Source organism: Caretta caretta, chromosome 2 (genome assembly GCF_965140235.1).
Source record: "Caretta caretta isolate rCarCar2 chromosome 2, rCarCar1.hap1, whole genome shotgun sequence".
Taxonomy (NCBI): domain Eukaryota; kingdom Metazoa; phylum Chordata; order Testudines; family Cheloniidae; genus Caretta; species Caretta caretta.
The window spans coordinates 224,658,897-224,682,893 of NC_134207.1; the positions used below are offsets into that span (position 1 = coordinate 224,658,897).

The 23,997-nt window shown below is 37.6% G+C and overlaps 1 protein-coding gene across 3 annotated transcripts in view; it reads left to right on the forward strand.

Annotated features, from left to right (window-relative positions):
* The window catches only part of LOC125631430 (1-aminocyclopropane-1-carboxylate synthase-like protein 1), a 36,756-nt gene extending 12,888 nt beyond the window's left edge, over positions 1-23,868 (forward strand). For 2 of the 3 annotated variants that reach the window (XM_075125862.1, XM_075125861.1), the window contains exons 8-15: positions 3,749-3,849; positions 4,598-4,642; positions 7,240-7,326; positions 8,649-8,694; positions 11,261-11,402; positions 11,504-11,646; positions 14,762-14,915; positions 19,536-23,868. In XM_075125862.1, the coding sequence (XP_074981963.1) occupies positions 3,749-3,849; positions 4,598-4,642; positions 7,240-7,326; positions 8,649-8,694; positions 11,261-11,402; positions 11,504-11,646; positions 14,762-14,915; positions 19,536-19,717 (900 nt within the window). In that variant the 3' untranslated portion in view covers positions 19,718-23,868. The remainder of the gene's footprint in view (positions 1-3,748; positions 3,850-4,597; positions 4,643-7,239; positions 7,327-8,648; positions 8,695-11,260; positions 11,403-11,503; positions 11,647-14,761; positions 14,916-19,535) is intronic. The other variant, XM_048838139.2, reaches the window with a different exon arrangement.
* Positions 23,869-23,997: the final 129 nt, after the last annotated feature.

The following is a 23,997-nucleotide window of genomic DNA, read 5'->3' on the forward strand; positions in this document are numbered from 1 at the left end:
TTAACTGATCTCCAGCTGTCTGTGTTTTCCCTAAGTACAATGTAAATAACTCAGTTTCGCTCAACATTGGAATGTTATTTTATCTGGCTTAAAACCCAACTGCTTAAAAGTATTACAGGCATGCGCACAACTCTGGCAACAAAAAAGACTTACATTTCCCATATAAACCAGACAATGTGATAATGTATTGAGTCTGCATCATACTACTTTGTACAGAATGAATCTTAAAATGTATGTTTTTGTAGACTTAGTTTTTCATTCACTGGGCTTACAGAAGTTTGGAGTGTAGTAAAGGCAACACATTCAGGTCTTTAAGAAGAGTAAAAGCATTACTTGAGTGGTCTGTTCAATTAAAAAAAAAAAAAAGTCTTGTCAGATTCTGAAGGGAGTCCTGTCAAGTTCCACCTAGCCAAGAGGATTGGGGACCATGAAACATGGCCTTGGTAATGGGGGATGCAAAGCCTGGAAAAACAAGAGAACACTCCTTGTAGAAAGTTATTTTTCAAGGATTTTCAAGTATTTCAAAAATACTACCTTAGTTTTCTGTTGAAGTTATATTAAATTGCCTTATTCTAAGCATTCTTGCTTGAATGACTTCAACATGGTTGCACAGTTTGTCTTGTACTCTGGGTTTCTGTCATCCTATTCTCTTTCATGTGTTTATTTTGTGATAGTCTATTACATTTTGCTGTTGCTTGTCACATAGTTTGGGCCAAAATACAACATACCTTTTAAAATTATCTGGTAGGGAATATACTTTAAATTCTAAATATCTGTAATTATTTAAATCCACACATTCATAGAAAAAACATGAAGGCATTATTTATATTGAACCTGTTTGCGGTGTTTTGCTCAATCATTCAGAAGAGGGAACACATAATAACTAGAAAACTTGTTACCAGAGCTGTGGCGGTAGCATTGATAATACTGGTTTCATAAGAAGAAAGTAAACTAAGTAGAGTTACTGTTCTGTGTTTTCTAATTAACACAGGGTGAAAAGTCACGTTTGATAAAAGGTAAAAGACATAGTTGCAGTAGGGAAGAAAATGTTTAAGTTTCGAAGAGAGTGTTGCAAACAACAGTAAAGCCTACAAATAAAATTGCAAAACGTTTGTATCTCTTTATAGTAAATGTGTTACAAACATAGTTATAGAGTTAAACAACCTACTGAAAGTTACTAGCTTGACTTCTATATACATGAAACATTTATTTCATCATTTTCAGCACCTATCTCAAGCTGTGGGCATGTTACAGTTTAAAATAGATTATTATTTTTTTTTTTTAAAAAATTGTAGTAAATTTAAACACAGTCTCTGTTAATATTTTTGACTATCTGCTTCCTATAGTCATTTGCATCAGTGACCGGTGAAGTCTCTGTCCTCACAAGACTTATTTGCCACAGTTAACTTTCTCTGTATTAAGTGGCCACTGGTAAAAGCATTTTTGGCCATACAGAGACGTACACTTCCACTTTATTTGTATTGAAGCTGTCCAATTTAGGTTGTAGGAAGAGCAGTTCCAACTATAGCTGGGGCTGGGATTCAGCACATAGGTGCAGTAGTACCAGATCCTAACAAAGACACGTTAGCTAACATCCCTGTGTTGGCTGTTATCCACAGGTTTTGCTATATTAATACAGTCACCTATCAGTGTTTCTGTTGGTATCATAATGCAAGCAGATTAAGCAAGACTAAGGGACCACAAGGTGGATTTAAGAGGCTCTGTCACTTAAACTGAGAACATGGTCCCTTAACAGTAACGTTCCAACATGTATATGTATCTGTGTATTAGACGTACCTTGGGTTTTGTCTCAAATAAAATTTCAATATTTTAAGAAACTCTTAAGTAATCCGTATTGTTGTTCTAGTACATGAAATTGTCTCTCTAACAAAAATTGCAGTACTGGAAATATTCAGTTTAACGATCTGATTGACTAAATATCAAGGGCTTTGTAGTAGCTTGAATGCAATTTTATGCAACATCTGCTAATTAATCTTGTGTTACAATTTTGTAAAGTCTTGAATTTTACATTAACTACCCTTCCAATTATAACACTTCAGTGTACTATCCATAATTCCCTCCTCCCCATACACCGAAATAGCTGTAAAAATCAGGACTTGAATAGGACACTGCTTTTTGTGTGGAAGGGTACTTAAAGTGCACTGGAATCATATATTTTGCAGGGAGAAAGTTTAGTTGTTAATATTTTATGACAAGTATCTTTCCCTTTAGGTAGTAAAGATTTTACGATTTGGCCCAAACTTAGCCGAAAAGTCCCATAAAATCAATGGAAAATTGTTAATGTTGTATCTTAAAGGCAATTTTGCTCTTGCATGTTCAATTTTTATTTGGAAGCTTTATATTTAATGAACTTTAACTTTTAGAGACCTGTATAATTCAATCCTTATAAAATTGAAGCTGTTTTCAAGAATAATATTACAAATAACTGCTTTGGGACAATTGTTACTGGAAGGCTCCAAAATAGATTTATTTCTCATTCAGTTAATGCTCATAACTCCTATTAATGTTAATGTAAATTACATATATCAAGGGGAGAATAGATTTCAATGTTCTCTCACAACCAAAAATGCATTTTCCTCTTTGTTTTTTGTCTCACGTGTGATAGAAGTTCCTTGGATTTTTGCCCTTAAAAATAACTGCCCTCCTTTGAAGTCTAGAGCGGGGTGAGAAAAATCCTCAGCAGAACCAGTTCACTAAAAACTAGATGGGGTAAACTCAAAATAGAAGTGTGGCCTAATTCCAGATTTATCCTGTACATCAATTAGTGGATGACAATTCCTCCTATTGACGTACTGTTTGAATATAACGGTTTATATTTCTTGCTATAATCATTGTAGTAATTGGCTATGTGTGCAATATAAAACTTTTTGTTAGATAGAGAATATGTTAAATGTGTGTGCTAATTAGTATATATTGCATTAGTATTCAATGGATGAGTTTTTCCTGAGTGTCCCACTACATACTGTATAAAAATATAATATAAAAAAAAGCATTAAATTGTGTGTTCCTACTTGCGTATCTTGTGTGGGATTCTTTTCTCTACACAGTATTTACAGCCTTTTATAATTGGAGGGGAGAAAACTCTCTAAACTCTTTAGAGTTCTATTTCAAATGTACTTTCCTCCATGATTGAGCAAGACATTTGGTTATAAGTAATTATTTACTTCAGTGTTTGTTTTAACTTTTCTAAATTCCTTTTAGGACATCAAGAAACTTAAATTTCATACTTCTACTGCCTTAGATGCTCTTAATTTTTTAAGGCAATAAGTGAAAAAATTTTACTCAAAAACTGGTTGTGAGATATGAAGGTCCAAATTCTGCTCTGTTATGTCAGTCTGTATCCTTAGTAACACCGCTGAACTCTATGGAACGATTCTAGAAGTGTAAATGAGAGCAGAATTTGGTCCATACTGCATTATAACCCTGCCTGTTGGTATTCATATTTTTATGGAACTAGGGCTAGTTCGATTTACATTTGCCAGTAAATTATTTGATATATTTCTTTGATGCTGTTAACTGAAAAGGTTGGGTAAACTAGAGAACAAGTTGCGTAGCCAGAAGTTCTTGTGTTTTAGTGGCTTATTATTAAAGAAGGATCATATGTGCTCATGTGCAACCAAGTAATTATTAATAACTTTTTATTGAAGGGGTAGCAGCTTTATAGCCTCGCTAGTCATTTGTTTGACGTCATGTTGGCGTCTCCGACTATCAGTTTTTCTTTTTTCAGGGCATCCGAGTCAGAGCATTAATCCTGATCAACCCTCACAATCCATTAGGGGACATTTACCCAGCACAGTTACTGAAAGAATGTCTAGAGTTTGCGCACAGGTTTGAGTCCTAGCGCTATTTGTTTGGGATTTAATTTCCATGATGCAATATGCTAGTTATAAAAGTCACCTTTGGTAATCTTATTTTGTTCCATTGGGCATTGACCTGTGGGAGGGGTGGTTCCTTGTAGAGTTTATTATCCCATAACTATCCTTTCTATGCAGCCTTTCTGGGGAAATTTATAAGTGAAATTACTTAAAGTGGGACCCAAGATGCTATTTCTGAATGAATAGCCCTATGCTGAGAGTTAGCTCTTTGTGCAACTAAACAAAAAGCTTTCTTGTATGCGTAGCATTGTTTCTGTGTTTAATGCATGTGTCAAAAAAATGAAAATTGGTAATTATCAAAGTCTTTAGGAGCAAGAGTGTATAATACAGATAGAACTTTCATTTGAAAAATTACCAAAATAATAACGTTATAAAATTGGCATTGTGAAAAAGGCATCTAATTGGCTAGGGAAGGTTCCAGGTATCAAGGTATCCTTCATATTGAGCTAGTTTAAGATTTATAAGTCAATTTACTCTTCCTCAGAGAAGGAAGACCCCAAAAAAGAAAGTTTCTTCTATTTTGCTTTTATTCTTCCTCTGGCTCAGAGTTCATATTCTAGGATCTAACAATTTCCTGAAGCCTGGTTGGGGGAGCATTTTCCACGTTTAGCCTTTGCAATTTTGTACACATTCAAATTCAGTGAAATATCATTGGAAGTTTTGCCAAATAAGGACTGAAAAATTTGTCCTTATGCTTTTAGGTTTTCAGAGCAGCAGCAAATTTCTGATGATCTAAAATATAACAGGTTGGTATGCATTGATCAGCGCATACCAAAAATATCCTGTTTGTGAAATTATTTTTACTTTTGAAGCAAATTAACATAAAACTGTATAACTTCTGATGATCTAGTTTTCTTTCCGTGGAAATAATTGTGACAGTTAGAGTTATCAGAACTCTTATAAATTGTCAAAGCTGAATACTGCAAATTAGGGCTGTCAGAGAATTAAAAAAATGAATCGCTATTAATCGCATGACTAAAAAAATAAATCACACGATTAATTGCACTGGTAAACAATAATATAATACCATTATTTAAATATTTTGGGATGTTTTCTACATTTTCAAATATATTGATTTCAATTACAACACAGAATACAAAGTGTACAGTGCTCACTTTATACTTTTTTTTATTATAAATATTTGCACTGTAAAAAACAAAAGAAATAGAATTTTTCAGTTCACCTAATACAAGTACTGTAGTGCAATCTCTTTATCATGAAAGTTGAACTTACAAATTTAGAATTATATACCAAAAAAAACTGCATTCAAAAATGAAACAATGTAAAACTTTAGAGCCTACAAATCCACTCAGTCCTATTTCTTGTTCAGGCAATCAATCAGACAAACAAGTACGTTTACATTTGCAGGAGATAGTGCTGCCCGCTTCTTGTACACAATGTCACCTGAAAGTGAGAATAGGTATTCTCATGGCACTATTGTAGCCGGCGTCATGAGATAATTACATGCCAGATGAGCTAAAGATTCATGCGTCCCTTCATGCTTCAGCCACCATTCCAGAGGACGTGCGTCCATGCTGATGTCGGGTTCTGCTCGATAACAATCCAAAGCAGTGTGGACCAGCGCATGTTCATTTTCATAATCTGAGTCAGGTGCCACCATCAGAAGGTTAATTTTCTTTTTTGGTGGTTCGGGTTCTGTAGTTTCCGCATCGGAGAGTTACTCTTTTTAAGACTTCTGAAAGCATGCTCCACACCTCCTCCCATTCAGATTTTGGATGGCACTTCAGATTCTTAAACCTTGGGTCAAGTGCTATAGCTATCTTTAGAAATCTCACATTGGTACCTTCTTTGCGTTTTGTGAAATCTGCAGTAAAAGTGTTTTTAAATGAACAACATATGCTGAGTCATCATCCGAGACTACTATAACATGAAATTATGGCAGAATGTGGGTAAAACAGAGCCAGAGACATACAATTCTCCCCCAAGGAGTTCAGTCAGAAATTTAATTAACGTATTATTTTTTTAATGAGCATCCTCAGCATGAAAGCATGTCCTGTGGAATGGTGGTCGAAGCATGAAGGGGCACATGAATGTTTAGCATATCTGGCACATAAATACCTTACAATGCCAGCTACAAAAGTCCCATGCAAACGCCTGTTCTCACTTTCTGGTGACATTGTAAATAAGAAGTGGGCAGCATTATCTCCCGTAAATGTAAACAAACTTGTTTGTCTTAGCAATTGGCTCAATGAAAAGTAGAACTGAGTGGACTTGTAGGCTCTAAATTTTGCATTGTTTTGTTTTTGAGTGCAGTTATGTAACAACAAAAATCTACATTTCTAGATTACACTTTTAAGATAAAGAGATTGCACGACAGTACTTGTATGCAAATATTTGTAATCAATTAATATTCTTTTAATATAATGTGAGCAATGTACACTTTGTATTCTGTGTTGTAATTGAAGTCAATATATTTGAAAATGTAGAAAAACATCCAACAATATTTAATACATTTCAATTGGTATTCTATTGTTTAACAATGCAATTAAAACTACGATTAATCACGATTAATTTTTTGAGTCAATCACGGGAGTTAACTGCGATTAAGCGACAGTCCTACTGCAAATGTATTTTTTTGCATCAGGACCCACAGACTTCAGAATTGCAGCAGTCTTCTAAAGTCAGTAGTAAAACAGCATTTTGGAGGGGAAAAAAAGACAGCCTTAAATTTTCAAACAGAATAATTTTGTATTCTGAAATTGAATTTTCTTTTTTAAATTATAAAAATAAAGGGTTCTGTTACACTGGAATACCTGCACTGCTTGGGTGTTTAAAGGCATCCTGCCGTTGATTCTATATTTCTGAATATACCCAAAGCATGCTGGTATCCAGTGTAATCACACAACTTGCTGTGTATTTGTGGCTTTAACTTTGGGACTATAAAAGGGAATATATATTAAATAAAACTCGCCATGCACTTATCTAACAGAATTGCACTCAGATTCATGTCTTGTTGCAATAAGTTCTGCATGGTAAACTACAATATGTTGCTGCATTTTGTGTTTGTTTTTAAATAATTGGTTGTGGGGAACTATATGTCTTGCAGAGACATTCTTAGCACTCAGTAGAATTTTATTTTAGACATACTTTTGCACCTAGTTCTGCTAGGAAGTACAGATTTATATAAAAATGGATGTTGGTAAAATATAAGTGCTTAAACTGAACCTTGTAATCTTAAATAAGAATTGATATTTTGAATAAAACTTCTCTGGGGTGAGTATAATTATAAATAGGAAATAATTGTGGTAATTTATACATAGAAATTTGTTAAACTTTGACTTTTAAATACTTCTCTAACATATTTATTTATTTTTATACATAGATATCAATTACATGTAATAATAGATGAAATATATATGCTGTCTGTGTACGATGATACCACCTTCACCAGTGTTCTTAGCTTAGATTGGTAAGTGTTGTAGCTTTCTACTATTATAATGCCAAATAGAATGTGTGCCATCTGTTCAGATTTCTGGGTGGTTAGTCTTTATATCTCCACCTTTGTAACTGAAACTGGTTAATGCATAGTGCCTTATTTTGGGTGCGTACAAGATTGTTTGCTTGCTTGTAACTAGTGCAGAAGCATCAACATGCTTACCAGGAGTGGGGAGAGGAGTTTGTATTCCTAGTTGCTTCATTTTGTCCAGTGGCTCCTGTTGCCACACAGACTGCACTTAGGGTTTTCATTATAATGTTTATAGCCCTTAATGGACTCTTTCTATATAAGATGTCAGAAGTCCTTCAAGTTATCTACTCTATCCTCTCTCCATCTGGAATCAGATATTTTGGAGCTTTTGGGTTTCCTGGGGCATGTGAGGAAGAACATATCCCCACTAAAACACATAGGCATTTTGGCAACTTATAAATTTTGTTTTCACAAAATACAGAATGTTCATTTTTAACTCTGTATTTAAGCACTTATTGAAATGCACCTCATACAGTCGTAATTATCCAGGTAAATCCAAATGTGCCTACCACAGCAAGCATCTGGCTGTTCTCCTATAATCCGTAAGAAAAATTGGATAAGGGCCAAATTTTCAAATACAGAATGAAGTCTCTGGTAAAAAACTTTTTTTTAAAAAGAGGCTTTTTTCTCTGCAAATTCATCCCAACATTATACAGCTAAAGGATACAATCATCAGCTCACCCTGTAGCAAGCCAGGGCTACTAACCAAGGTATGCACTGAGCTGTGGATCTAGTGTTCTGCTCTGCATTCTTCTTCCTTTATGAGGCTGTGGCTCAATGGAGCCACATTGTGTGAAGACATGCCCTAAATAGGTCCCTTTGTCCACTTCCATGATTTCATATGCAGAGTCATCATGGAGTTCAGAACACTATGAAGTGCAGGAGGTATAGAGAGCCCTCTTGTGGAGTTTGAGCCATTTACAGAAACACTCCATTTTGCTATTTGGACTCTAAATGAATAGAATATCTTTAACAGATTCCTGTGTCTCAGCCTCTGTCATTTATTTTTTATTAATACCTCAGTATTTATATAGCTGCAGGATATCAATATTCTGCAATAATGATCTGTTACTAATTAGAGTCTTGAAAGCTATGAAGAAAGTGATGTTACTCTATAAGTGGTTATATTCTTTCTACAAAGAGCTGTTGTAATATTGAAAATCACTTTTATTGTATTTAGTCTGAAGGAAGTTGTGGTAATCTTCAAAAACATGAAGTTGTAATTACATCTGTAAAAGTTTTGTTTTATTTTGCTCCTTCTCCAGTTTACCAGATCCAGAACGGACACATTTTATGTGGGGCTTTAGCAAGGTAGGTCTAGAATGTTGAGTATATCTGAGTTTAGTTTTGAATATTTCTCTCCAAAATACCTTAGAATATCACTATCGTTTTTTAAAGGAATTGCTTATTGCAAATTTGAAGCATTAGGACACAGTTTTGCAAGTTTACAGTGTCAAAATAATGGAAAGTCTTTTCAGTGCTTGTGAAGAGCAGCACAAGCACTTTGTAAACATTTTGCTTGTAGGAGAAATTGTAGAAAATTAGTATTTTAGAGCACTTCGGGGAAATTATATTTAACTTCTGTGCCAAAGGTGTGCAGTTTACTGGTGGTGTCTTTCATCTGTGGTTTCCCGCCTCCTCTGTCTTCTAAAACAGAAACAAAGCTGTATTTGGGTCACTAACAACAGCATAGTTTAGTAGACAAAGTATGGGACTGTGGGACAGGAACACTTGAGTTATATTCCTTATTCTGTCACTGATCTGCTGGTTAACCTTGGTGAAGCTACTTTATCTCTCTGTCTTAGGTCTTTTCCATAGGTGCTGGAACTTGGGGTGTTGCTGTACCCCCTGGCTTGAAGTGGTTTCCATCATATAAAGATTTACAGTTTGATTCAATGGCTCTCAGCACCCCCACTATACAAATTGTTCCAGCACCTCTGGTCTTCTCCATCTCTAAAATGACGATAATAATTATGTACATGAATATTATCAATTGGTCAACTAGTTAGTGTGTATACAGTGTTTTGAAAATATAAAGTAGTAGTAGTGTTTAAAAATCCTATATAATTTTGTACATTTCAGGGCTATATGGGCTTATTACATTGGGATAGAGTTAGCTAACATGGACAGATAGACATAGTTTGCCGTCATGGCTGGAAGTGCCCAATGTACTCTGCATCTTTTAACAACAGGCCCTTCATTTCTTTAAAATGTAGGTGTACTAATAAAGCTACTGAGCCAGTTCCATAAGAATGCTAGAAAATGTGTGTGATGATTAAATACCACATCACCAAATACCAATTAAATAACAAAATTTCAAGACAAAAAGGCTTTACTCTTCCATCCTACTTCATTTTTGAAGGAAGGATGCACTGTTCAAATATTAATTTGTGGTACTTTTGATAGGTGTAAAATATATAGCATTAAAAAAACTTACATTTATAGAACTCTGACTTCTTGATTAAACTCGCAAAAATCAGGAAATGTCAACATCACAGTTGTACACGCAACTTTAACTCTGCCCCCTTAGGACTGCATTCACGGTAGTCTTTAGTTACCTGAACACACATTATTTGTCAGATACAATATAACATCATTCAGTATTTTTTCTAGAACCTCAAACCAGTGTTCTTCTAAAATAATTGGGATCTGAGCCTCTGGATTTGACTATAACTGCAGATATTTAAGGCATGCAAAATTTATTTAATATTGCAAAAATCCCATAAACTATGTGTTTCGTCACTATGGCATTATCTGATGCAAATGTAAGTGACTGTAAAACAAAAATTTCAAGAATAAAGGGCACAATCAATTCATATAATGAACTCCGTAGCCCAGCAGTTACTCAGTTTTTTCATTGATTGAGCAGCAGAGATGCACAGTTCTGTGGGAAACATTACCACAGGGTGGTCTGATAGTAGAATGAGCTCTCAGCTTCTGAGTAGCTTCATGCTCTCAGTGGCAGACGAGAATTTATTTGGAGTTTTGTTGCAGGACGTGTGTGTGTCTGGTTGGTTATTGGATTTTTTGTTTTTGTTTTTTGTCTTGTTCAGTAAGACAGCCATTTCCCTAAATGTATTAGCCCACAACAGTGTCATTTGCAGTCTTGCTTATGTATATTTGCACTGGGCTTGTGTGTATTTTAATGTGACTAGTGCCATGAAATTGTCAACTGAAATTCCTTGAGCTTGATCCTGCATTCTCTACACAGGTAAAACTTCTATTGATTTCAGTAGGAGCTTTGCCTAAGAAGGAACTCTAGGGCTAGAATCATAAACTGAAAAAATAATTACATAGCACTTTTTCTATCAGTACTTAACAAAGGTCGGTAAATATAATTATCCCCATCTTTCAGGTGGAGAATCTGAGATACAGGGAGGTTAAGTGAGTTGCTCAAGGTCATATCACATTAATGACGGAGCTAGGAATAGAACCTAGGTCTTTGTGGCCTGTCCACTGAACCATGTGGCTTCCCAATTAGGTATGCAACAAGTTTACATAAATATAGTATATCCTGTTAGCTACACAATTTTGGAAGTATTCATTAAGGCAGGAACTGCTGTTAGCAAGATCACCCACACCTATTTCCAGGACTGGCATTTCAAACTAATTTCTCCTCGGTACTTATCTAGTTGTCCTATATAATGTAATTCTAGGACACTTATCTCTATAGTATGCATCTCCTGTGTGCATCAGAATGAGAAATGTTCCCCCTTCCTTTTAACACACGTATTATCCCCTGAGATAAAAGGAGCAAAACTGTCAGTGTGGTCCAACTACAGTCTTTAAGTATAGATGCAGAGTGAAATTGCCGCCTTCAAATGTACACTTGGATTTGGGAATAATCTGTAGGTAACTTTTCTTTTTGCCTTCTAAGGATTTTGGTATGTGTGGTATCAGAGTTGGAGTGTTGTACACCAGAAGTCATGAAATTCGGAAAGCCGTGAATCAACTGGCTGTTTTTCATGGGTGTCCTGGGCCTGTTCAGTATGTTCTGAGCCAGTTTCTTAGTGATAGAGGTTAGCAAAACAAAAATATTCCCATTTTCATTGTTGTTTGTTCCATGATAGTTGGAAATAAAATATAACAGAAATATGACAGTTCTTCCTTGTTTTGATAGATTGGCTGGATAATGTGTATTTTCCTACCAACAAAAAAAGACTTAAAGAAGCACAGAGTATTCTTGTGGATGGTCTTGCAGAGATTGGAATACCTGTCTTCAAAAGTTCAGGAGGATTATACATATGGGCAGACTTCAGAAAAGTATGTTGAAGGCTTGGGAGGGGATGGGAAAGAGGGTTTAAGAAATTAATGCTGCCAACAGTTTATTTTTATGTGAAAGCCTCAAGGCTTGTGGTAGAATTTTTAAACAGATATTCCTGTTCTCTTATATTGTCTAATTTTCATTGTACATTAGAAATGATATTGCAATTTGGCAAATGCGAAAAAGCCTAGTGGATGGCAATTCAATTGAACACATACTGTAAAACTATGAAATAAAGGAAGTTTCCTAAAATGTTCTATTAAATATAGAACATCTAACTTTAGAATGCTTCATGTTCTGGTGCTGGACTAACAGTTGAGCCATGGGGTCTGGTCCCAGCTGTGCAAGTGACCTACTGTATCCTCGGACAAGTCACATAACCTCTCTGTGCTTCAGTTTACCCATCAGTAGAATGAGGAGAAGGAGGAAGATATTTGCTCACCTCTGTAAGATTTACAGACAAACCTCTCTATATAAATGTATGCAGCATAAATCACTCTAAAATATGGCTAGAGCAGATTGGTGGAGAACCTTGCTCTACCACGAACTGTGCTGTACCTGTTCTGCAGATGGATATGCATCTCTAGCACTGTTAGTAAACAGTATATCCACATAAAACATTTAACTGGAAGAATCACAATAACATTTATAAGTAACAAGCCACAATATTTTGAGATGTGACTATTTATCATGTTTATTAGGGTAGTGCCTGGGGCCAGCCAAGAATGGGCCCACTTGTGCTAGGCACTGTAAAAAACATAAAGAAACTGTCCCTCACCTGAAAAGCAGACAATCTACTTAGACAAGATGAAGAGTAGGGAAAGGGATATCACATACAAGCAAAGTAAACAATATTATGGCGGCAAACATAAGAACAGCCATTCTGGGTCAGACCAAAGGTCCATCTAGCCCAGTATCCTGTCTTCTGACAGTGGCCTACGTCAGGTGCCCCAGAGGGAATGAACAGAACAGGTAATCAACAAGTGATCCATCCCCTCTCGCCCAGTTCTAGCTTCTGGCAAACAGAGGCTAGGGACACAATCCCTGCCCATCCTGGCTACTAGCCATTGATGGATCTATCATCCATGAACTTATCTAGTTCTTTTTTTAAATATTGTGTTCTGTGATTTTTGTGGTTTAAATCCAATCAATCAGGTTATGTTAGGATGGGATTAGCTAGATGGAAAGACAAAGATCCAGAGGACTTTAGGAGGGGTTGATTCTGAGAAGGGAGTAGAAGGGGTTGGAGCAAACAGCACAGGGGAGAGAGAAAGTTCATAGTGAAAACTGCAGAAAGCAGTCTGATATCTTTAGTATCCTTGTTCAGTCTCTGCTTGAACTGCTTTCTGCAGCTGCTGTGCATGCTTCAGTCTCCAGGGGATAAGTTTTCACTACAGAGTTAGCTCAGGCTCTGATTTTGGTATTGCCCCTCACCCCCACGTCTATCCACATTAAAATCCTCTCACACAGATTTGGTGTTTTCAACTCAGGCTAGCTGGCCCAGCTGGCATTTGGCTGGAGCCCACATGCTGCTTTCACTCAGGGCATGGCTACTCTTGCAGATGTAGAGCGCTTTGAGTTAAACCAGCCGTCGTAGAGTGCAGCAGGGAAAGCGCTGCAATCTGTCCACACTGACAGCTACAAGTGCACTGCAATGGCCACATTAGCAGCTTTTGCAACAGCCACAGAGAGCAGTGCATTGTGGTAGCTATCCCAGCATGCACATGGCTGCAGCGTGCTTTTCAAATGGGGGGAGGTGGGGTGGAATGTGACAGGAAGTGTGTTGTGTGTATGTGACGGGGGAGAGAGTGGGTTTTTTGGGGGGCTGAAAGCATATCAGCATGCTGTCTTGTAAGTTCAGACAGCAGCAAACTTTCCCTTCCCCCCGCCTCTCTCTCTCACACACAGTATTCCACAGTAATGGTTGCTTTGTCTCAGAGCAGATAAGCATGCCGGCTGTCAGAAACGGAGCTTTCCAAGGGCATATCCGCATTCCTGCAGCCATTTCAAAACAATGAGAAGAGTGGCCAATTGACTTAAGGGGATTATGGGACTTTTCCGGAGGCTGATCAGAGCACAGTAAAGCAACACCTCGTTCACACTGACATTTCAGCCAAGGTGCAAGAAGCATTAATCTTCTCGCCGAGGTGGAGTATCAGGAGCGCTCTAGCCGTGGAGTCATAGAATCATAGAATATCAGGGTTGGAAGGGACCTCAGGAGGTCATCTAGTCCAACCCCCTGCTCAAAGCAGGACCAATCCCCAATTAAATCATCCCAGCCAGGGCTTTGTCAAGCCTTTGTCAGAGCACTCTACGCGCCTTGCCAGTGTGGACGGGTAGTGAGCTAAGGTGCCCGGGGCTGCTTTAATGCACTGTAACTCGCAAGTGTAGCCAAGCCCTCAGGCTTGTAACTGCCCACTTTACAATGAGGATGCAGGCTAAATCACTCAAGTGCTGATAGTCTTCCAATGCCTTTCCATAAATCCCTGTGTTTCCAGAATGACAGACACATTCCTCCACAATTCACTGGCAAAGAATCACAGAACAACTTAGTTTACTGCAGCACAAAGAACCATAGGATATGACAGAAGTCTTAGTGTAGTGAGTGGGTGAGTGCAGCACCAGTGAGGACTCAGAACCTCGGGTATGGCTTTGCAGTGTTGCTGCTCACACCTGGGCTAGACTAATTTGGGTTCTCAGACCCTGGTACCAAGCACCTAAGTTACTTCTGCACTGAAGACGTACCCTGGCTGGCTCATTCCTGCTGTTTCTTTTTCAAAGGCCACGTGGCTGTGGGGAGATGCTGCATGGGTCCTTTTGCCCCAGATAGCAGTCTGGCCTACACAGTATGAACACGTAGAATGGATCTCACACGTTTATGCAGTTTAGTGGGCAAAGGAATTACTAAGAAGCAAGCTTTTGACTTGATTTTCAGAATTGCTGAGCACCCAAAACTCTAAGATAAATTGGTGGGAGCTGCAGGTGTTCAGTAATTCTGAACATCAGGTCCTTTTCTGCTTTAGCCTTCCTGTGGAGTATACTTTGTTGCAGTAGTTCATTAATTTGAGGTTGTATTCCAGTTTTCTTAATGCAGTTTTGTTTTTCCTCTCTTAGTTCCTAAAATCACAGACATTTGAAGCTGAAATGGAGTTATGGTGGAAGTTCCTTGATGAAAAACTCCTCATTAGTCCGGGAAAAGCCTTTTGCTGTTATGAGCCTGGATGGTTTAGAATGGTCTTCTCAGACTCTGTAGATAAGATTTACTTGGGTAAGCTGGGTGTTACTTTTATCATAAAATAATATGCATGTTCTAATAAAAGCAAACAGCATTCTGGGATGTTATCAGCAGGAGTTTGTAAGCAAGACAGAAGTAATTCTTCCACTCTACTTTGCACTGATTAGGCCTCAGCTGGAGTACTGTGTCCAGTTCTGGATGCCACATTTCAAAAAAGATGTGAACAAACTGGAGAAAGTCCAGAGGAGAGCAACAAAAATGATTAAAAGTCTAGAAAATATGATCTATGAGGAAAATTGGGTTTGTTTAGTCTGGAGAAGAGAAGACTGCGGTGGGGACATAACAGTTTTCAAGTACATAAAAGGTTGTTGCTGAAAGGGTGTGTGTGAAAAATTATTCTCGTTAACCTCTGAAGTTAGAACAAGAAGCAACGGGCTTAAATTGTAGCAAGGGAGATTTACAATGGACATTAGGAAAAACTTCCTGTCTAGGTAGTTAAGCACTGGAACAAATTGCCTAGGGAGGTTGTGAAGTCTCCATCATTGGAGGTTTTTAAGAACAGATTACACAAACACCCATCAGGAGTGGTCTAGTTATTACTTAGTCCTGCCTTGAGTGCAGGAGACTGGACTAGGTGAACTATTGAGGTCCCTTCGAGACCTACACTTTTGTGGTTCTATAGAAAGGTGATACATCTCAAATGTTCAGTTCAAAACTTGTATTTCCTACTGACTTGTGAAGGCAAGAGGTTTTGGGCCATATTCAGACCTTGTGTAAGATAGTGCTGGTCAATTAGTCTGAATTTGTAGATCCAATTTTAGCATTATCTACATTCTTTTTGTTCACAGTTGTTAGGATAAGTCTATATTTTCAGTTTATAATTGGTAGAATATAGTTACTGAAGGCATTGAGCATTTTTCTCTAAGAGACTAGGGTAATTTATTTAGTTGTTGCAACATAAAGCCAATTTTGAGAGGACTGTAACATGTAGGATGGAATAATTTAACAACCAAAATACAAATCAATAGTTTTCAAAAATCCAATAACTCTGATTGAATAAACACATTAACTTCTGATAGTTTATTTAGGTAAGCACTTTTCCATGAATTATTGCTATCATAAAGGAAAAATTACACACATATGCGCAAACACACACACACAACCTAAAGTTTTTCCCAAACTGTGTTAATAATTACACTTTAGATGATTGTTTAAACTGAAATAATTTTATAACGGTAAATTACTTTTCATGCTCATATTCTTAGAGTTTAAGGCTAAAGAGGACCACCAGATCATGTAGTCTGACCTCTTGTTTAGTTTCTGCCTTTAACTCCGCTTGATAGATTAAACTAAAGTGGCCAGTCTCATTTCTGGTAATTGTGTACTAGCATGATTCTCTTGTTTGGGTGGAGCATATATGTCGTGGTATCTGATACGTGGTTCACAACTGAGAGTTCCAGTCTTATGTCAGACTGTCAGAAAACAGGGTAGACAGCCCCTGTGACCCAGGCTGCCTGGGGTAGCCCTCACTGAAAATGCAAAGCTCAGGCAGGCCGCAAAATGGAGAGCAGATACTCCCAAAACTGGTGGTTTACATTGAAGTAGACTCACCAGCCAGTCACAAACTGTGCTCCTGATTCCCTACACTGGTTATCAAGAAGCTAAAAAAAGAAATCACACAGCACCCTTTATTGCATTCCAGTTCTCTGGCTCTCAATCAGTACCTAGGTGTAGTAAGGTGAGTTACTTAAAAACTCTTCTCACTATACAAAATGTTCTTCTGAACCCCAAAGGGCCAGCCATATTAGGTCAATATTAGGTTGGATCTTACCCAAAATACCACACTTTCAGCCAATCCTTTGGCATCTAAAACTAAAGGTTTAATATAAAGAAAAAAGAGAGAACAAGAAGAGTGTTGTTAAATGGTAAAGCAGTCAGATACTTACAGAGACTTCAAAGTCCATATATCAGGTTCTTAGCCACACTGGTGAGTTTGCTGGCTTGAAAGTCCCTCTGGAACACATCCACAGCTTGGATGGGTCATTCAGTCCTTTGTTCAAAGCTTCATTTATAGAAAGTATGAGAGGGGTAGCCGTGTTAGTCTGGATCTGTAAAAGCAGCAAAGAGTCTTGTGGCACCTTATAGACTAACAGTCGTATTGGAGCATAAGCTTTCGTGGGTGAATAAAGGTTACTTCAGAGGTAAGAAGCAGTAATGAAGACAAATGGAGATGTTGCAATTGACTTTTATATTCTTTTGCCCTGTGGCTTGTACTTTCTGTATCCACAAACACAAGCTTTACAGCACATGGCATGGTAAAGTCTTAGAGTTCTGTCCATAAGCATACCACATGCCTTGCTGACTCATAAGGTGTATCCCCTGGTTCCTTTCAGTGGGTTAATTGTACCACTGATGACCCTTGATGGACCATCAAACAGGCTAGGCAGTACCCTGATGCCAGTCTGTCTGGGGGTGTCACAAGTTTGGAAATACAGATATACCTTACATATCTATAACTCATAATACAAAGGTGATACAAACATATAAACAAGATTATCATACTTGGCAATTTATAACATTTTTGCAGATACCTCACACGACATATCTGGCCAGATTCCTTAAAATTTTATAACATTGGTATCAACAAGATCATAACAATACCATATTCCATACAGCGTCACAGCACATACTGGTGGTATATTCTATAATTAGATCTTTCCAACCAGTAACAAGCATGCATTCCTGGAGTACTATATTAGCTTTACTGTGGAGCCACCGACAGTCCCCTTAGGTTCTCCAGCGTATATTGGCACTCAGACAAACTGGACTTTGGTTTTAATAACGTTGTATTCGAAAATCACTTCACATAAGGATCTTCCCACCCCAAAAGGTTGGTCACTTACCCCAGGTCAGTGGATACTCTGGATCTCACACCAAAAACAATGCTGATAGCCAATCCTTTAGTAAACTAACTAAGATTTATTAGCTAAGAAAAGAATTGAGTTGTTGAGAGATTTAAAGCAGATAAAATACATAACAGGTGAGTCAAAGTTTGTAAATTCAAATGATAGCCATGATGTGATATATGCTAGTTTCCCATAAATCCCTCAGGGTTGCCCAAAATAGCTGTGGGGACCTGTCATGCATCCGGAACGCCCTCTGTCAGCATCCAAATAGATCAGAGATGCAGATTTGCTCCCAGGGTTCCAGTCTGACAAGTGTTTTCAGCACCGCACAGCTCTTGCTTTGTTGACTAATTGCAGACAAAGTTTGTGGATTTCACATTGTTGAATGTAAAGTCTTATGCTTTGAAGTTAACATGTTTCTTCCTTTACAGTTCTTAGGCTTTCAGTCCTGTGTAATGGGCTATTCAATTGCAGAGCATACATAATAATACATAGTAACCACAGGAAACAGGTGAAGACAATAACATTTGCATTTCACTAACTTTCATGCATTTAGAGCAAAGGTAATTTACCAGGCATATGCCATGTACATGTAATGGGGTAACATCCCCCTTTGTTCTATCCTAACCAGTGAATTGATACACGTAGTGCTTCCTTGGGGTTGTAATCTGAGTTGGCTGGCTGGCTGTCAGCGCCACAATATAAATAAGAAAACTACTTTTCATAGTAATTTAAAAAAATGATTTCTCTCTGTTATGGAGGAAAGCTGTTTTGATATGAAGATATGTAATGAGAATTGTTGGAACGCTTTGGCATTAGTAAACATCTAATTTGTTGGTTTATGTAAATTAAGGTCCTGATCCTGCAAATGCTTAAGCACATGCTTTGCTTTATGCATGTGAGTAGCATTCTGAAATCCTTAATGTGACTATTCTTACATAAAATTAAATGTATTTTTGCAGGATCAGGGCCTAACCTGTCCTTCTAAATTTTCATGAGTAAGGGCTAAATCCTGCAATTTCTTTTCTCAGACAAAACTGTACAATTTGAATAAGATCTTCTCTACACTGAAACTGAAATAACTACATTGGTTGTAGTTGTTGTTGTTGTTATGTCAGATAAGAATGCCCTATTTTGGTAATTCTTAAATTGGTTTTAAAAATCTATTTACAGTAGGACGTTTTTATTCTGAAATGAGTACTGACACACACTTGCACTGAAATAACTAAAAGTGTGAATTATAACAGAGTTTAGTGATTTAAATTGCAGTGGCCACGTAGAAAAGAAACGCAGGACATAGATCTATGGATGTGAAATCTGTTGAAGCTTTGCAGCTGGCTACATCATCTTGTAAATTTTAAAAAAAATAAGCTTTTCATGAACTGAAGTCAAATACAAATGTTTTCTTGACTTTTTTTAAAGTTCCAGTGGAAACAGTTATTACATAAACTTTTCCTGCAGAATTTGCATTATTTTGATCATGCATGAGAACCAACTTGAAAATCAATGTAAGTTGAAAGTGAAAATAAAAAACCCTGAAATTAATCTATTTATCCAATCTGAGAAATTTAAAAAGATCATTAGTGGAAAAATAATCCTGCAATCTGCATCATATGTGGTAAAGTAATTTGAATTTTAAAAATTCTCATCTAACAAACTAAGATGTTTAAAGTATCGTTAAGGACACTTTCAACACCACTGCTTCCCTCGAGAAGAAACTTATACTGATGTGTCTTTCTTTTTACAGGTATACAGAGACTTGAGCAAATGCTGCAAACTGAAACTGCTGAACCAGTTGCAAATAAAACATCTGCTGAAGAAGATGAGTTATCTAATTCAGAAGATGAAACTTCAGTGAATCACGCAAATACATCATTAGATGAAGTTTCAGAAACCTACTCAGACATGAAAAAAATTGTTGTCTATTAAAATCTTATCTGAAATTAGAGACTAAACAAAACATGATATAGCATGCTTGTGTTTATTAAAATTGTTACTTTGGCTGTAATACTATAGGACAGTCTCACTTTGCTGTAGCCTGTGGTTACTAATTTGCAAGCTGGACTGGTAGAATATTAGTAACTTGGCCCCTATCCTGACTTTAGCCTCTATTCTAAAAGCACTAAAGCCCACTTTTTAAGCATTCTGTTAAGTACCATTAAAGTCAGTGGGTCTTAAGCATGTGCTTAAGTGCTTTGCTGATTAGAGTGGGTTTGCTTACTCAGGGCCTTAATGAATCTTCAACACAATATTTTATATTATGGAGTATATATTTTAATCAGAAGACTGAAAATGTTGAACTAGCTGATACTGGTTGTCAAATTTTACTCAGTTTGTCAGTTGACAGACAGATGTGTATATAAAATCTACATGGGGACTTTTTAAGATGGTTAAAATAATTCAGACATGAGCTTTCTGAATATGCACACCAGTGTAAATACTAGTTTAGGAAATATTCAGTTTTTTGGCTTCCATGTTTCCTTTCAGATGTGTAAAAAATGCTTATTTATATATTATAATATTTGCATCTTTTTGTTGCAAAAACATAAGTCCTTTGGATCAGTTTTTCTCATAAAATATAAATGTAAATAAATTTAGAAGTATGTCGTATGCATTCATTGTGTTGGACCAAAGTTTAGACCTATATTTGTAGATTTAATTCATAGCTTTATTTATTTTAGGAATGGGAACAGGGAAATTGAAATTGCAAAATCAAAAGCCTTCTCTTTTACAGAGAATCTCTATAGGAAAAAAAGGACTTTCCATAGCATTTAAAATCCCATTATAGGTGGTGGTTGTCGTGCCACCAATATTTAGACAAACTTAACACTTTCCGCTATAAAATCCTGTCTTTAGTTGCCCGCCCTTGCACCACCCCTTCCTCCTGAGGCCCCACCCTAACACCGCCCCTTCCTCCTGAGGCCCCGCCCCCCATCGCTTGACCTTACAGCCAGCAAAAGTGGGAGAGCATAGCCCTCGCACTTTTAAAGGGGGTGGGCATGGCCCCCTGGCCCCACCTGTTCCAGCGCCCCTGGCTGGGGTAGAGAGGCATAAGTGCACTGGATCCTGGACTCTCAAGTTGTAACATTCCTGTGACTACTATCTATTAGCTGTGAATCCCACTGGCAAATGTTTCTTCACTTTCTCACGAAGGTCAACATGGGTCCACATAACAGAATTTCTGTTTTGGCTTGGGGGTTGGGGTGGGGAAGTGGCTGCTTTTTAAAAATATAAGAAATTAAATTTTAAAAGAGACAAAACATTATGGTTACACGGTCAAGCAGTCAAAAGTTAAGAAATGTCAGAATTAAGGCACCCTGTGCAGTCTTAATGTAGCCCCCTTGTGCATATGCACAATGGATACAGGCTTTACATGATCATATGCTGCTTTTCCACAGGACTCTGCTTCATACAGTGCACAAGATGGATGGTGCTCCCTGCATGGTTTAATATAGGAGTACTTAACTTTGCATCTTTAATGGTAGGGATTTTTATGTAATACTAATATAAGTAGGCTTGGAAGGATTAGATTTTTAGCAGTAAATGCCAGTAACCATCAATTCCATGGTACACACAGAGACTAATGAAAAAATGTTTCCATCAATAATAATTGAAATGTACAGATAGGCAAAGTAAGAAAAATGCTGCTTGAGAACTTATTAGCATTTGATTTAAGAATATTTTATAAATTTTGATATGTGATGACAACGTTTTTAACAGTTATAAAGCTTTAACTTTTTGAATCTCAACATCTACTGTTGTTAAATTATTGTCTGACGCTCCCTACTAGTTAAATTGATTTAAAACAATTTAAAATGCTTAAAACGCAAAACTTTGCACAACTGTAAACATTTAAATGGATAAAAAGTAAAATTGCATAAAAATAAACATTGATATTATCCGCTGAAATTATTTTTTTAAATTAATTCTGCCAAGCCTAAATATAAAGTTGCAGACCAAATTTCTGTAGTCAAATTGATTCCTTCAAATCCTTAAGGGTTGCAATTTTAAACTCATATTTATTGTCTAGCTAGAAATGTATTTGCTTTTCAACTAAAGAGATAGATTCCAACATAACTATCTGCTATGTAACAGCATAGACTCTCCAAATTATAGCTCGCTAGTCAAACAGTTGAATTAAATTACCAAAAACCACCAGGAGTCCTTGTGGCACCTAAGAGACTAACAAATTTATTTGGGCATAAGCTTTAGTGGGCTAAAACCCACTTCATCAGCCCATTTAGCCCATGAAAGCTTATACCCAAATAAATTTGTTAGTCTCTAAGGTGCCTTTTCATTTTGCTGATACAGACTAACATGAATTAGCTGAAGCCTGAATTAAATTATTCACTCATGTGTGGCAGTAGTTTTTCATACGTATATTTGCCCAACAGGGTTTTTTAAATAATCTTCACATTTTTTGCATAATGGAAATGAAATGAAATTAAAAATTAGCATTTAAAAATATCAGGAAGGTAATGTATCCTGTAACATCCTGCACTGCTAAGAGATGAGATAAAGAACTTTTTTTTGCTCTCTTGAAGACTGACCAGCTGTCATCAAGTGAATCTGGGGTAGCTTGTGCAACAGCATGTTTCCCTCACAAGCAGTGACTTACTCAACCCCATCCCAAAGGCCGCTGCCATGACAATTGACAGTTTGAGGGAGCTAGTTTCTTTGGGTGGCTGTGGGAATACATAGTGCTCATTTTCAGGCTCGCTCTTGCTGCAGTGGGTTTGCCTCGATTCTGCAGCTTCAGGAGTTAAGGATCACCCTTGTCTGACTGGAAAGGGCATGGTGACCAGCACCAGGTGCTTTAGAGGAATGGGAGCCCTATTTTAAGCAGATGTGGGATAATTTTTCCCATCATAGGTCTCCACCTGGTCTCTAATAGTTTTGAGATTAGGTTAAACCCTGAAGCATGAGGTTCACTCACCCTTCCAGAATTATTATTGTTAGTTAAAACAACTCTACATATTCTTGATATCTATATAACAATCCAAACCCTTTGTGAATCTTCTTAAATTCTTAGTAGGGATGTAAATAACATTTAAAAAAGTAACCATGTAACCAATTAAAATTCTATCGGTTACACATTTAAACATTTACCTGGGGAACTAGGGGTGCAGGGGGTGCTGCAGCATCCCCGCATTTTACACAGGGCTCCGCTGCTGCCCCCACATCCAGGGATCTCTGCAGCTGCCATCGCGTCTGGAGCTCTGATGTCACCCATGCCGACATCTCGGCTGCCAGCCCCACACCTGGAGCTCTACTGTCCCCTGGCATCCTGCAGCAAAGGCAGCAGCCGGGATGGACCCCGGCCGTGGGGGCCGACAGCCCAGAGGGACCCTAGCAGCCAGGAGGGATCCCCGCCATGGGGTCAGCAGCTCAGAAGGACCCTGGCCAGGTGGCAGCTGGGACCCTGGGTGGAGTTTAACCATTAACAGAAACCTGTTAAACTCTTACACCCCTAATTCTTAGCCTCAATGACTTCCTGTGGCAATGAATCCTACAGTATAATCAGCATTGTTTCTTTGTCTGGCCTAGCTAAGGATCTTAACAGCAACAGTCATTTGCTCTACAGTCTGTAGCAACTGTTCAGCCGCCCCCATCCCTCACCTCACAGAGAGAAAAAGACAAAAGGCTAGATCCGCAAAGGAATTTAGTTGCCTAAGTCCAATATTTAGATCCTCGAAACCCTCACTCTGCCTAACCCTGTAAGTGCCTACATTTCTGTCAGTGGGCATCTACAAAGCCACCTAAATCATTGTGCCATGAGCAATGTGGCATCTATGGCAACCACCCCTCTTTCTCGCTGTTTCCATCAATTCACTTCAATAGTGGGAGCAAAGAAAGCTGCCATTGAATTGGCGAAGGGGTCCCAACCTAAGAAGTTTGATCAGATAGCTGAGAGCATGTGATGAGAAAAACATTGCTTTGAATTTAACATAGTCGGTTAAGTTAGGCACCAATTGCATTTTATCTTTATTTATCTTGTAACTATTTCTGACTTTTATGCCTCATTACTTGTACTCATTTAAAATCTCTCTCTTTGTAGTTAATAAACTGTTTTATCTAATCCTGTGTGTTTGAATTGAAGTGTTTGGGAAACTCCATTTAGGGTAACAAACGGTTTGCATATCATTTCTAGTATTACAATAATGGACTTTATATAAGCTTGTACTGTCCAGGAGAGGTGCTGGGCAGTA